The sequence below is a fragment of the Alligator sinensis genome, unplaced genomic scaffold, assembly GCF_000455745.1.
Source record: "Alligator sinensis unplaced genomic scaffold, ASM45574v1 scaffold220_1, whole genome shotgun sequence".
Taxonomy (NCBI): Eukaryota; Metazoa; Chordata; order Crocodylia; family Alligatoridae; genus Alligator; species Alligator sinensis.
The window spans coordinates 553,000-567,349 of record NW_005842136.1 but is presented as its reverse complement, the minus strand read 5'-3'; the positions used below and the strand labels follow the sequence as shown (position 1 = coordinate 567,349).

Here is a 14,350-nt window from a genome sequence, read left to right as displayed (position 1 = left end):
CCCACACACACACACACAGGTCGCAATGCAGATTTCACACCAGATCTGATTTTAGCTGCAGCCCTGCCCGGCACAGATGTTTGGGTGGGAAACAAGGGGACAGGACAGGACAGGATGCGGGGAACCAAGAACCCCTAAACAAGGGCCACACACCAGCAATCCTACTGGCACACGCAGTGCTGGCAACTCTTCTGATTTTGGGCGTTGCTCTTAAAGTCTACACTTCGGGAGTGTGAAAAACTTAGCTCTTTCTTATATATCTATTTATCTAGATACACAGATTTAAAAGGGCTAAGCTTTAAATGTATAATTTAGAACTTGCAAAAATCTAGAACTCCTGGTTCAGAAATTATACCTTTTATTAGACCAACTGAGAAATAGCAAAAAAATCATCTTTTTCTGCAAGCTTTCAGGCTCACATATCCTTCATCAGGCTCAGGGAAAGTTCAAGATGGTAAAAAGCCCCCATACGTACAAAATAAACTTCATTTTTTATCAAAGAGAAAGGTATCATTTCTGAACCGACTTCTAGACTTTTGTGTTTCTTTTTGTCTCAGACCAACACGGCTGCCACACGCATCCCTCGTTCAAAACTTAGCTTTAATGAAAACGATACCTGCATAAATAAATGCATAGATACAAAAGAAAGAGCTAAGTTTTTCACATGCGTGAAGCATAGACGTTTAAGAACAACACTGCACCCCTTACATTTATGATGCGCTTCGCTAGCCAACTGCGCAATAAACTCAGGCAAAAGGGATCCTCAAGGGATAATAAGAGTAATAATAATAGGACTAGAAAGTCAGGACTTAAAAAAGTAATACAACTCCAGAGCTAGTCAGCCTCTACCTAGCTTTACACCTGAGCCCACAGCAAGGCCCCAACGCACGCACATTCCCCCCATACGCCACAATTACGCCAGAGGCGTAGAGTTACGCCGCGGGCGCCCCCCGGGCAGCGCAGGCGATAGAAGCCCGGGCGCGGGGACCTCGCCCTGCTACCCCTACCGCGCGCTGCGCACGAGGCCGCGGCCCCGCCCCCCGCGCCAAGGTTGTGCCTCGAGGCCCTGCACCCACCACCCCTCGCGCGCTAGCTCGCTCGCTCACCTCCCGCTCGAGCCCGGGCCTCGCCGTGCCGGCGCTGTAGTTGCCCTCTACGCGCCTGACGCGCCGGAAGCCGCCCACTTCGCGCCGGGGCAGGGTAGGCCACGGCTAGGGCGGGGAAAGTGGGGTGCGGGAGAAATAACGAGGCCAGCCCCAGCGCTCCCCTCTCTAGGGCGTGGCGGGCGGCGCGGGGGAATCCTGCATTTGTGAAGGGCGCCCCCGCGCTGAGCGAGACGGGGGCCTTTGCGAGAGGACCGGCAAGATGGCGGCGTCCAGCCGAGCGGAGGTGCTGCAGATCTACCGGGTCCTGCTACGGGAGAGTCAGCGCTTCGCCGCCTACGGCTACAGGTGCGGCCCGGCGGGGGGAGGGCGCCGTCCTCTCGTGGTGGAGGGGCAGGGCCCGGCCCGGAGGGGGCAGCGTCGGGCCCCTTTACAGGGGCGACCCCGGTCTGGTGTAGTGGGGGGCGGCTGGAGCCTCCCCCTATCAGGCTGCGGCTTCTGGGGAGGGGGCAGGATATGAAATTATCCTAGTGGAAGCTCAAAAGTATCCTATTGGCTGAAAAACACTAGGAAATATGTAAATGAATTTGCACATGACACTTATTTCCCGTATATTGCTGACCCTAAGTCGGTAGTGAGTGAGCAAGGGAGAACTGGGTCATCAAAGTTGAAGCATTTCTTTATTTTGAGGTAAGCAGCCATAGGAGCGCTGGTGGTCTTTTGGCTAAGATCAAGCGGTATCTGGGGCATCCGAACCCCAAGACCTCCAGACTTGCACATGGGGTGCCTCCCCATGGATTTGGGAGCATCTGAAGCCCACGGCTGAGGAGTCTGGGATGGAGGATACTTGCAAATGATGGCACCACATGGACTTGAGTGATTGAGCTCTGTTCGGTTAATAGGATTTGCAACTGATTTGACCTGGAACACAAAATAATAATAATAATTAAAAAAAAAAAAAAAAAGAAAAGAAAAAAAAGCGCAAACCCAAAAGTTGGCTAAGATTCCCTGAGAGTGTCTTGGGTTTTGCATGTGCTACATCAGTGAGCTGCTTCAAAAAATACTGTACGTTTTGAATACTTTTACTATTATTGATACTACATTGTACAACAGTACCTGGCAACACTGGGGTGGTTTGGGCCTTTGGGCCTTGTTGTAACTTGCACTGTGAGGTAGGTGTTAGTTCTAGTGTGAGTTTGTAACAGACACGCTTCAGGTCAGTGGGGACCCAGGGGACTGGAAGGTAAGAACCTGCCCCTCTGGGCTCCCTTTCTCCATCCCCTGGGGTTCCCCCCTGCCTCTCCTCACCCCCAAAGCATTATTTGTGGCTGCCTGTGTTGCCTTCCCCAGGGGAGCAGGCAGGGAATGGTTAACCAGCTTGCCTGGCAGCTGCTGCTGTTCTTGCCCAGAGTGGTGGCAATGGCTGGGTTGACAGTTTATGCTCCCCCTGGGCAGACAGCACGGGCAGCCAAAAGTAAGCAAGGGACAGGGTGGGGGGTAGTGAGCAGGACCTGAGGTGCTGGGGGGAGGGGAGGGCAGTGATCCCAATCCAGGTCGGTGTGGGAGAGGGGACAGGTGAGCTGTTTGGTCTAAGGTTATAGCCTAGAGTGGCTACACCTTGGTGTAATGCCAAGCTGCATAGCATGGATCAGAAACAATCCTGCCGTAGAGTGGCATAACTGTGAGCTGCATAATGAGTGCTTAAAACCAGTTTCAGTGGTTAATGTGTGGGCAATCCAGGAATTAAGAGCTCCATGAACCACCCAGAATTACTGTATAACAAGTCGCTTAGAGACTCTCTCACTGAGAGGCATAAGCTATCATGGGCAACAGCTGACTTAGCCTCTTAGGCAAGGGATTCTCTGCCAGGATGCCTGGAGATCCTTTCAAGGGTGCCATGGGGTGACGTGTAATGTTAGCACTGTTAGATGTGCAAACACACTTCATGAGGTTAGCCCAGAGATTTCAAATGGGAATCCACAGAGCCAAAATCACTCTGACTTGTGGGCTTTCTGCATTCTTTGCAGAATGCAAAAGAAATGGTCTATTATTTTTTCCATGGTCAGGAAATAAACTGAAGCTAAAGATGGGTGCCTTGAGCCCCAAAAAGCTGAGAACCACTGCTCTAAGGTGGCACTCTGCCCTGCCTTCTGCCTGACTTCAGACTAATACAGCTAACTGCCTCTCTACTTCTCTTCAGCTAAAACTTTCAATTCAGTTTCCTCTTCCTTTTAAGATATCACTCTTCTGTTAACTTGTTTAAACCACGCAAGTAATTTAAGTTGGATTCCTGCAAGTCTCAATACCAGATAATGTTGGGATCTTTCCCCTTCATCAAGGACACATTGTTGAGTTTAATTGATCTGTTTCTAAATACTCTACTATGGACAGTGACATTCATAAAGCCATCCTTGTTATATTTGTGAATTAGAAAACATTAAAAATAACAGTGGCTTCTAGCAAGAGACACTAGCTATGCTAGCAGGGAAACCGTTTTACACCACACCCATCCCTGGAATAAATATTTTGCTAGCCCCTGCTGCTCTGAGATAAACAGCTTTTTTCTGGGCTGCTGTAATACAGTGCTATAATATCTTAGTCTGAAATGACTAACTTATTAAGGAGTTGGGGTTTTTTTTGGTGAAGTGTAAAATGTAAAAGCTTAAACTTACTTATCCTTGGTTTTGGTGGAAGTTTGTAAAAGCATTGCACCATTGCAAGGAGGGATGGCTTGTGACTATAGGTGCAGATTGTGAATTGCCTGTTTTACAGTGTTACTTATTTTTCCTGAGATGGGCACACTTAGTCAGACCTGAAGTCAAAGAACTTTTTTGTGCTTCTATCCTACCTATTTATGAGTAGCAATGTAAATTTTTCTGGCAAACAACATCATATTCTGTATTTGGTTTCCTGATACCATTCCTTTCCTAGTCCACCAATTAGTCTGGTGCTACAGCTGTTGAAGTGCTACCATGGACTTCCTGAGGTCACTGCTGACTCTGTTTATAGTAATTGTACATAGAATCATCTCCAAACTTCTGCAGGAAAAAATGACATAGACATTTGGGTTTCAGAGATATTTTATCAACAGGAGAATTTAGTAGACCCCAAGTAATGTAATGACTGCCACTGTGCCCTATTAGGAAGTCTGATTTGGGATGGTGGGAAAAGAATCACTAGGGTTGAAAAAGGTGATGCTGAGGTATTTGGTGATAATATACTTGATAGGAACCTTCTTTTGTTTTTGTTTGGGGGGTTTTTCCCCCCTAAACCAGAAAGTACAAAAAACTTCTCTTGTATGTTTGCACCCTAAGTCATGACACAATTATAGGTTTCCCTCGCTTTATGCGGTATATGCATTCCTGGAAAACAGCACATAACTCGAATTTACATAAAGAGAACCCACTTTATAGTGTAACAAATAAGGATACGTTCCAAGACCTTGATTGTAATGACCCCCAGGCCCATTTCTACCACTATTACAAGACAATTTTGATACTCGCCAACAGCAGACAGTACCCACAAGCACAGGGCATTATCATGATGGGGATGGCAACTACAGAAACGCCTGTCATAGACAACGAGCAAGGAGCACAGATCCACACAGGAGACTATATTTTGGTGCGTCACTCCCACGATGCACTGCACAAAGCAGCTGACTGTGGGATTCCACCACACCGATCACATAAGAGTGAATTTACCTCGCGTGTAACGATTTTTTTATATAAAAAGGATCATTGCATAAGAGCGAATTTGCACATACAGAACCTGCATAAAGTGAAGGAAACCTGTACAGCAAAACAGCTTACCCTGTATTTTATTCTGTAGTAAATTTTTACCATAGTAAGAAGTGGAGGCTGCCAACTCTCCCAGGTTGACTGTCTCCAGCAGCAATGGTTTCAACTGCCTGACCATTAGGTGCCAGGGGAGTCTATTAGCATTAAGCAAACTGTTACTGGGATCAAAATTGATTAGAAGATTAGATAAACATCTGAAATGCCAGTGTAACTTATACAGGTATATAGTTATTTCTTACTTTCCAAGGGTTATCTTTACCTTAGCATAGTATAATTTTACAGAAATGTAAAGCGGTGCAACATGTTCACTCCACTTTTACCCAGTGTAATGTCATAGAGTTACAGAGAAGCGGGGCTGGATGGGACGTCCAGAAGTCATATAGTCCAGCATTTCTCAGCCCATGGGTTGCAACCACAAATTGGGTTGCAAGAATATATGAAAGGGTCATGAACAAACTTTAAAAATGAACCAACAAACCTTAAAAATAGATTCTCCTTTAAAGGAGAAAAGCATGGGAAACTGGCTTTTCCCTTGCAGGCTGGCAGAGTTCCAGCCTGCAAGGGGCTGCTTGGAGCTCCCCATGCCTCACCCACCCACCCCATACCCCACATACTGGGGGGGGCTAAGGCCTGGGAGTGTGTGGCAGTGGGTCAGGAGTGAGGGGCAATAGGTCAGGACTGGCCATTGATGTTAAAAAATGGGTCTTGGTACAAAAAAGGTTGAGAACCATTGATCTAGTCCAACCCCTTGCCTGAGGCTATCCCATACAACCCAAAATCTAAACTCTACATAAGACTAATCTCAAAGTCAAATTATTCTAAAATAAATGTAATGTGTGTCTGCATCTTTAGTTAATTCATTTAAATAAAGATTAAATAAATAAATATAAATTTAATTAATTGATTTAAATTTAACTTGCTGATTTTTAACCATCATTTAAATCCTCAAACTCTGTCTTGTTTTGCTTTTGTACTTTTTAGTTAGTTTCCTGAAGAGAGGCTGATTCTTGCTGATTGCCACTAAATATACCCTATACCAAGGGTGGACAAAATGGTGAATCCCGCTGGTGTCTAGACGTTTCCCAGCTGTCCCTGCCTGCACCAGTCCAGCTGGTCTCAATGCAGACTTCAGGAGCAACGGAGCTGTGACAGTGCAGGGCTGTGATGGTCCCATGCCCCCAGGTTCTTTGTGGAGACTGGACCAAGTAGTACTGGCAAGACATGTGCTCGGGCAGGGAGCTTCAGCTGAAGTTGAGGCCAAGATCTTGCAGCAGTGATAAAATGGGGCTGGAGCTGGGACAGAGCCATGATGCGCTGCCTGCACAACCATGCCTATGGAACCTGCATTCGTCGCGGCAGCGAATTGTGACTCTATCCTCGCCACAGCCCATGCTACAATATCCTGGCCCCAGCTCCAGCCCTGAACACAGCTCCCTGCCCAGCCATGCACTCTGCCTGAAATCTGTTTCCTTGTGTAAGACACACACCCCAGTTTTGGAGAGAGAATTTGGAGGGAAAGGTGCATGTGGTACGCAGATCTTAGTGGGTTACTCAGCCGTATGGTTCTGCTCCCTTTTGTCCCCCTGGGGAAGGGGATCCTATCAGTGAACTTGCCACTCTCTGTGTGGCACAGTGAGCAGATCTGCAGCCCAGCCAGATGATCATTTGACAATCTAGTTCCAGTTGGGCTGCAGCTATCCACGAGTCATCCCAATTCTGGACTCACTGATGGCCCAATCCCAGAGGGCATCAGCAGGCTGCTTTTTCCTGGGACTGTGGTCAGTGACTAGCCACCCCGCACTCCATCCCTGCCTCCTTAGAGTGGGAAGAGCAGAGCACTGGGGGATTGAAAGGAAACTTAGCACTACAGAGAAATTTCTCTTTCTTCCAGGAATATTTCTCTAACACTTCAACCATTTCTTTAGCACCTCTTGTTGTTGGTGATCCTGCACAGTCGAGAATGATCACTCCCACAGCTCAAGTAAAGGGTTCTAGATGAGTCTGTTGATTGTTAAGAAGGCCAATCCTAAAGCCGCAGACACCACAGGTAGTGATTGAAGGGAGGATCAGACTGCGGATTTCTCGGTCTTTTTTCCTTTCCTTGTGTTTCTGTCGTTTTTTGTCTCCAGAGCAAGATGGGTTTTGCTCACAGTAAGATGTACCTGCTTTCACAAGGTGTCATCATGTAGCTGGTTCCCAGGCTAGTTTTTCCCAATTTGTGATGTCAATGCCACACTTCTTCTTGTTTGCCTTGAGGGTGTCCTTGAAGCATTTTCTCTGTCCCTTGTGTGTCTTTTGTCTTTGGTTGAGTTGGGAGTATAGCAGTTGTTTTGGTAAATATACATCAGGCATGTGCACACGATGCCCTGTCCACCACAGCTGTTGTTGAATAATCAACGCTTCTATGCTGGTGATGTTAGGATTGGTAAAGACCTTGGCATTTGTGTGACAATCCTTTCACTTTATACCCAGGATCTCCTGGAGGTAGCCCTGGTGAAGGTATTCCAGGCTTTTCAGGTGGTCCCTGTAGGTCACCCAAGCTTCAGAGGCATAGAGAAGAGTTGGGATTACCACAGCCTTATATAATAGGAGCTTTGTTAAAGTCCTGATGTTGTGATCATTGAACACAGGATGATACAGTCTTCTGAAGGCAGAGCTGACATATCAGATCTTATACTGGATCTCCTCGTTGATGTTGGCCATCTTTGAGAGATGGCTGCTGAGGTATGCAACGTATTCAACATTCTCCAGCTTTTGTCTGTTAATGAGGATCTTTGCTGGGGGAGTTAATTGGCCTGGAGCAAGCTGGTGAAGCACCTTTGTTTTTCTTTTGTGTTAAGGGTCTGTCCCAAGCACTGGTATGATTGAGAGATGCGGTTAATGGCCATTTGTAGGTCCTCCTCAGTATATGCAATAGTAGCACAATTATCAGCCTACTTAAGTTCCACAACCGGGGCCAACGTACCTTTGGTTTTGGCATAAAGGTGGTAAGAATTGAAAAGGTTCCCATTCATCCTGTACTTGATGACAGTGCAATGTGACAGACCGTCATGGGTGAGAATATTGATGCCTGCCAGAAAGGTGGAAAACAGAATTGGTGTGATCGCCAATTCTAACGCCATTTTGAATGGCAAAGGTTCTTTAGCACTTCACAGTGTGCGTCTGTTCCCTTGACTCTTATAATGCTTCAAGGATTTATATAGTGATACAAATATAATGTGTGTTCATGGCCTAAGCTCATGTCATTGAGGCATCAAAATATCTATGAAAACTTCCTATATTAGTGGTAGCCAAAAGTTTTGGCAGGCATGCTACAAATTAAGCCCCCAGAGGTGTACCTGAGTTTTGCCCCACTAGGATGCCATGGGGGACTGAAGCCTCTGGCTATACAGAGCAAAGGAGTGGTAGGCTGCTGCTAAAGAGGTATGACTGCCAAGAACCAGGTAAAGTCTTCTCTGGCCCTGCAACAGCTGCAGTTTTATATGGTAGTTGAGGATCCAAAGCCTTGAATTTGATAGCAGCTGCAGGGTCAGAGAAGAGTTCTGGTTAGTCTGGCTCTTGGTGTCGACCTTTTACTGAGGGCCCAGTGTTCGTGTGCCACACACAGCATGGCACAAGTTGGCTACCCCTGTCCTATAGGCTTTGTCTCCCCAAGGAGGCTCTTGTCAGGTGATGGAATAGCTGTAGCTGCAGTACCTCTATAGTATAGATCAGTATTTTTCCCAACACTTCTCCCCTCCCTTCCTGTAGTTCGAGACAGTATGTCCATCAACTCATCCAATTAAGTCAATTCAGTTATGTTAATACACTGATCATAGAGATGATAATTTTTTTAAATAAATTCTCTATGCATGCTTAAAGGTGAGGAGCAGTAAGGTTTCTTGTACAAAAATGTTATGAGCTGAAAAGTATTATTGTAGTATGCTGTTTGAACACTTTAAAAAAATTCTACCCCCAGTTGAATGTTCTTAAAAATATATTGTGCTCAAAACAAACTGCCAGTTTTTTTTTCTTTAAGGAGAAACAGTGTTGCATGTTGCCACATTTTACATCTATTTTAATGTCTCTACCTCCATGGTCCACCTCCTTCTTTTTTTCTTCACTTTCTGCCCTTCATTGAAATGTTTGTGTTCCCTTTGATATTTGTCACTTTGCTTGTAGCATCAGTGGCTATTTTCACATGCTTTAGAAGTTCAATTAATGACACGTTCTCTTCCCCCTTCTGCCCCTTCACTTACCTACTGGCTGGACCACAAATATAGCAGGTAGACCCTGGTCTTATTTTGTCATGTATAACGACATAATGAGTTGGTAGCAATTAAAACTGACAGTATCCCAGAAAAATGTCAACATTTTCACTTGACCCATTGTTAATATTAGGTAATCTTTCTGATCCTGCATAACTTAGAAATATTTCATTGGATCTACATGCTTAATTACCTCTTCTTGGTTTCTGTGTGATTATAACAAGTTCTAGTTTTGTTTTATTTTATTTTATTTTTTTTTGGTACCTATAATTATATTACACAGTTTGGTGGAGGTGGGGGTGTGAGAGGGGGAATAAATTTCCCTCTGATGAAAGTTTAGGTTTTACGCACACTCTGGATTAACTTTCTTGGTCAGTTTACCAAATGTCAGTCCACTAATCTGGCTAATTTAGCTCTTCTTTTCATAATAGTAATACCCAGCTCATTCACATGCATGACCTACTTCATTAGCAATGGATTGCTGAGTAAAGGATGAAGCACCCAACTGATAGCTGCTGCTTTCATTTCAAAGTTTGCTATTCCTCTTCTCCACTGGAGCTCATCATGTCTCCCACAGATCAGAGCTCATTGAGGATCATAGCCATCAGAGCTCATTGGGGAAATACCATGGAGATGACTAGTTTATGAACCAGCTAATGCTATACACAACCACAGCAAAAAGCTGCCTGGAGCTTTTTGCTGTGGTTGTGTATAGTACTAGCTGGTTCATAAACCCTCATCTTCAGGAGAGCTGGGGAACCTAACCCTACAAGGCATTCAAGTTCTACTCTCTTTTATAACATCCAGAGGCTAAATTTGAGATGGTGTTTGTTTACCTCTTCCAACTTGGATGCTCTCCTAGATTTCTGAAAGGGAATATTGTTTTTTGGCCAGTTGAAGACTGGAAGCATTTCCCCCCTCAACACTTGAAGCTGAAATCATGTTCAGCACTGGTTCAGCTGCACCTGTCACTGACAACTGTTTTCAGCCTCTGATAACTTGACTAATTTGCAGACGGCTTTAAAACCACAGACTAATTATGTCTTTGTTGAGATGGATGCTAGGGTATGGATAATGCTTATAGTTCAGCTCCTGTTCATTTCTCAGCATGTTAAATTCTCCTGTTTTGATTGTTTCAGAGGCATTGTAACCAGTGCTGGCCTCCTAGGTACTACCCACCTCATTCCTTATACCATTTTCCATTTAAAAATACTATTTAAATCAGGTTCCCCTTACATTAAAACTATATGCTTTATTAAATTGGATTCTTCTACTCCCAGCTTATATGGCTTGATCAGCTCAAGTGAAACACCTTGCTTTGCTGTGGTTTCTGATATATTAGAAACTGTTCAATATATTCTTTTTCACCTTTTGTCCCCTGACTAGATTAACAGTTGCACAATGGCTTCATCTATGACACATCTGTTTAGACCAGTAGTGTTATACATTTTGCTTGGTGGTTGTCCTGAATCGGATCACGATTCACAATACTTTCACTGGTGTTAGCAGCAGGTAACGTGATGCTCTATGTTTAGAGGAGAAAATGCTGCATGGAGATCTTAAAGTAAATATTTAAAATTAGCCATGTTAAGGGAAGTGCTGTATTCTGCCATCAAGCGGGTAGTCTATAACTGATTTAAAAAACCTAGTAAGAGGTGAACTGTTAACTCTGTTCCTGCAGAGTTCTTTTGACTTAGCCACAGCAGACAGCTGGGTAGAACATAACAATGCAGTAGCTTAGTTCTTTGCTTTTGCTTAAATTTTTATGCAGCAAAGGCAGGTAATCAGTTGAGGGTTTGTTTGTTTGTTTGTTTGTTTGTTTTTCTCCTCTATACATATACATTGTTGCCTCTATCATAAAAAGTGATTTATTTATTTATTTATTTTTTTGGTGGCTTTTCAGGTCAGTTTCCCATGTGATGCCAACCTGGGTATTTTCCTAGTGTAATCTGTTTAGTTAGAAAAGGTGCATAAATCATATTTCCTTGTACAGATATTATAACAAATGGTAAGAACCTTTTTTGAAGAATCCTTGAGTTTGCACAAGACTCAGCCAGGCCCAGCTGCTAAAACACACTCTAGGAATCTACATTCTTGCACTTGAGTCTGAAGTCCAAGTTTATCCTCTTACTACAAGGTCTGCAAAAATCAACATGCAGTGCCCAGCCTTTTATGTGCCACAGAAATACCAGAAAGCTGTAATATCCAGGGACAATAGTGCATGAGATACCCTTCATATGTTTCTGAGTGGTGGTGTTGAATGGGAGTTGTAATTCTTTCTGTGGGGATTTTAATCCCAGATATTTGTACATATATGCAACCCTTTGCCATAACAGATTGGTGACCCTTTATGTATAACCTTCCATTCCATCAGAAACAGGTTTTGAAATTCTTCCTTGGATGGTAAGTCAACTGCCTGCCATGTATCATTTGGTCACATCCCAGCCAGGGCAAGAGCCTTGGGAGGACAGACATTTTGTTTCACAGAAGATGTTTTCAGATTACAGTATTTAGTTTAATTCCAGATCAATAAACCCAGAAAATTTAGAAATTCTCCGCAAAAGAAAATGCTGAAAATAATTTGTTTAGGATTAATGCAAATTTTTTGTTTTGACAGTTGAAATGTTCATATCTACTTCATTTTTTATATTGTAGTTGCATCACATATACAATATTAATTTTAAGGAAAATTGAAACATTTTATGCCAAGCAAAACTATCAAAATAGACCAGTTAGGTATTTTTAGAGCTTTTTTAGTTTTTTGTTTGAATGAACTTTCTTTAACAATAAGCTGATTTTGCTAATTTTTTTTATATTGATTGAACTGCATTTTATTTTATTTATAACGAGCTTATCAGGCTAATTTTCTTGGATTTTAAAGCATTGTTAGTGTTACTGTCCAAATTCTGCCATTCTTCCTTTGTAAAATTATATATACTTTCTTAAAAATGCATTCATACTTAAACCCTAAAATATTCAAAGTAGCAGTTTGGAAAAAACCAAAATGGGAAATGACTTTTTTGAAAAATAGAAATGTTACAAGAATGGAAGACAAATGAGTTGGGTCTCCCTGAGGTCTGATTAATTGACTTTGTTATTTTAGTAAAGGCACCCAAATTAAGAAAATATGATATACTTGTTATCTGAAACACTATTTGCATTCTTTATATAACGCAGTAGAACAGGCATTTTTCTTTTAAGTAAAATTTAATTATGAGTAGAGTTTGTTTGGGAACTAATGAGAGTAATAGAAAATCACTGCTTCTGGCAATGATTCATGTATATAGCTGTTCATATATGACTTCCAGTATATTAAAAATACTTTGTAATATAGTAAGCACTCTTCAGCATTGAAAAAAGTGACTTAACTCCCCTTCGTCATGCTGCATTTTTTTTACTTTAATATGTGATTAGTTTTCACTTTTTCACTTTCAGTGCCTGATGGTATGCTGTAGCAGGAAAATTATTTATTTAATTCTTATTAAATTAGGCTAAATAGAAATTTGCTACATTAACCAGTGGTCATAAAGTTGTGATTTCCAGTGATCTTAGAAGATAAGATGGCAAAGAACTCTTTGAAGAAAAAGATAAGGATTACTGGTTAATCACCAATAGAAGTCCAACTAGATTTAGATTTATTGCAGTGACAAGCCAGCATTAAATCAGCAGGTCTATAACTGTATTTTTTATTCCATGAAGAAGAAAGCCAAAAGCCAGTCTTGCGCCTCTGAACATCTCCTGGATCAACTGCCTTTGCCAGTAAGAGCAGAGATGGCAAAAATGGCTTTGATTTTTTTGGAGTGATTTCTGGGTCTGTAACTATTTGGGCTGCCCAGTTCACTGAGTAGCTTGCACACAGAATGGCAGTCTTGTTTCCTACACTTTAATTCAGATGCCATCGTCTTCCCCACTCAGCTGAGAAGAACAGTTCTAGTGTAGTGCCCTTGTATCTGGAATATCCTCACTTTGCGCTCTCTGAAATACTGGTTTGCCCCCACTGTGTCTTCTCCCCTCCATTGCATAACACCCTTAGCAACTTCCTCAGGGTATAAATAACCTTGTGTTTGATGACAGTTAAGGGATATGGGGATGTGGATGCACCCTCCTCTTAAAATGTATCTACAATGGAAAAAAAAATCTTAAAACAACCTAAAGGAAAGTCGGGTTAACCAGTGCTGTGAATGGTTATGTGCCAGGCTTGGCCAGCATACAGTCAATTCAGTACATTTATACATGGAAAAAAATGTTTCCTAAGAAAGGGTGGAAAATAAGCTATGTTTTTATATAGGTAGATAGATAGATAAAATAGGAATGTGTACAGAGAACTATGATCTTTGCACAGACATATAGAAGTACAATGATAAATTAATATAGCTTTTCATTAAATGTTCCTACCTTCAAAACCAGTTTACATATGTATGTTAATAATATGAAACTTACTTAGCAATTTCTTGGCCTAAGAAAGTATTACAATATTAGATAAGGTAATCTGTTTTCCTGAACAGGGACTGGGATATCCCACCTACCAGAGGTAGGGACAATCTTGGGGATAGCTCTGTCAAGCCTTCAGTCAGTGCAGATGTAGTTGGGGATCTTCTGGAAGGGCTAGACATTTTTAAATCTGCAGGTCCAGATGCCCTCCACCCAAGGGTGTTGAGGGAGCTGACAGGGGTCATCACGGAGCCCTTGGCCCAGCTGTATGAGCATTTGTGGTCATCTGGCCAGGTGCTGGGGGATTGGAAACTGGCTAATGCGGTCCCTATTTTTAAGAAGGGGAGTAAGGAGGACCCAAGTAATTATAGGCCTGTAAGCCTCACTTCGGTGCTTGGGAAGGTCTTGGAGAGAATCATCAAGGAGCACATCTGTGGGGGGCCTGCAGGGAAGATCATGCTCAGGGGCAATCAGCGTGGGTTCATCAAAGGCAGGTTCTGCCAGACCAACCTGATTGCCTTTTATGACCAAGTAACAAATCCTTTGATGATGGTGTCGCTGTGGACATAGTCTTTCTCGACTTTAAGAAGGCCTTTGACACTGTCTCTCACCCCATCCTCATCAATAAATTAAGCAACTATGGCATTGATGCCTGCACAGTTGGATGGGTAAAAAATTGGCTGATGGGGCACACCCAGAGAGTAGTGGTGGATGGGTTGTACTCAACCTGGCAAGATGTGAGCAGTGGGGTACCCCAGGGCTCGGTCTTCAG

The 14,350-nt window shown here is 43.1% G+C and overlaps 2 protein-coding genes across 8 annotated transcripts in view; one reads left to right on the top strand and one right to left on the bottom strand.

Annotated features, from left to right (window-relative positions):
- Positions 1-1,208, bottom strand: part of FARS2 (phenylalanyl-tRNA synthetase 2, mitochondrial) — a 424,763-nt gene extending 423,555 nt beyond the window's left edge. For 2 of the 5 annotated variants that reach the window (XM_025205991.1, XM_025205989.1), the window contains exon 1: positions 1,107-1,208. The gene's annotated coding sequence lies outside the window, so the exon portion shown is untranslated. The other 3 variants (XM_025205990.1, XM_025205986.1, XM_025205988.1) reach the window with 3 other exon arrangements.
- A 32-nt stretch (positions 1,209-1,240) lies between these two features.
- The window catches only part of LYRM4 (LYR motif containing 4), a 132,671-nt gene continuing 119,561 nt past the window's right edge, over positions 1,241-14,350 (top strand). For all 3 annotated transcript variants that reach the window (XM_006025208.3, XM_025205992.1, XM_006025209.2), the window contains exon 1: positions 1,241-1,451. In XM_006025208.3, the coding sequence (XP_006025270.1) occupies positions 1,366-1,451 (86 nt within the window). In that variant the 5' untranslated portion in view covers positions 1,241-1,365. The remainder of the gene's footprint in view (positions 1,452-14,350) is intronic.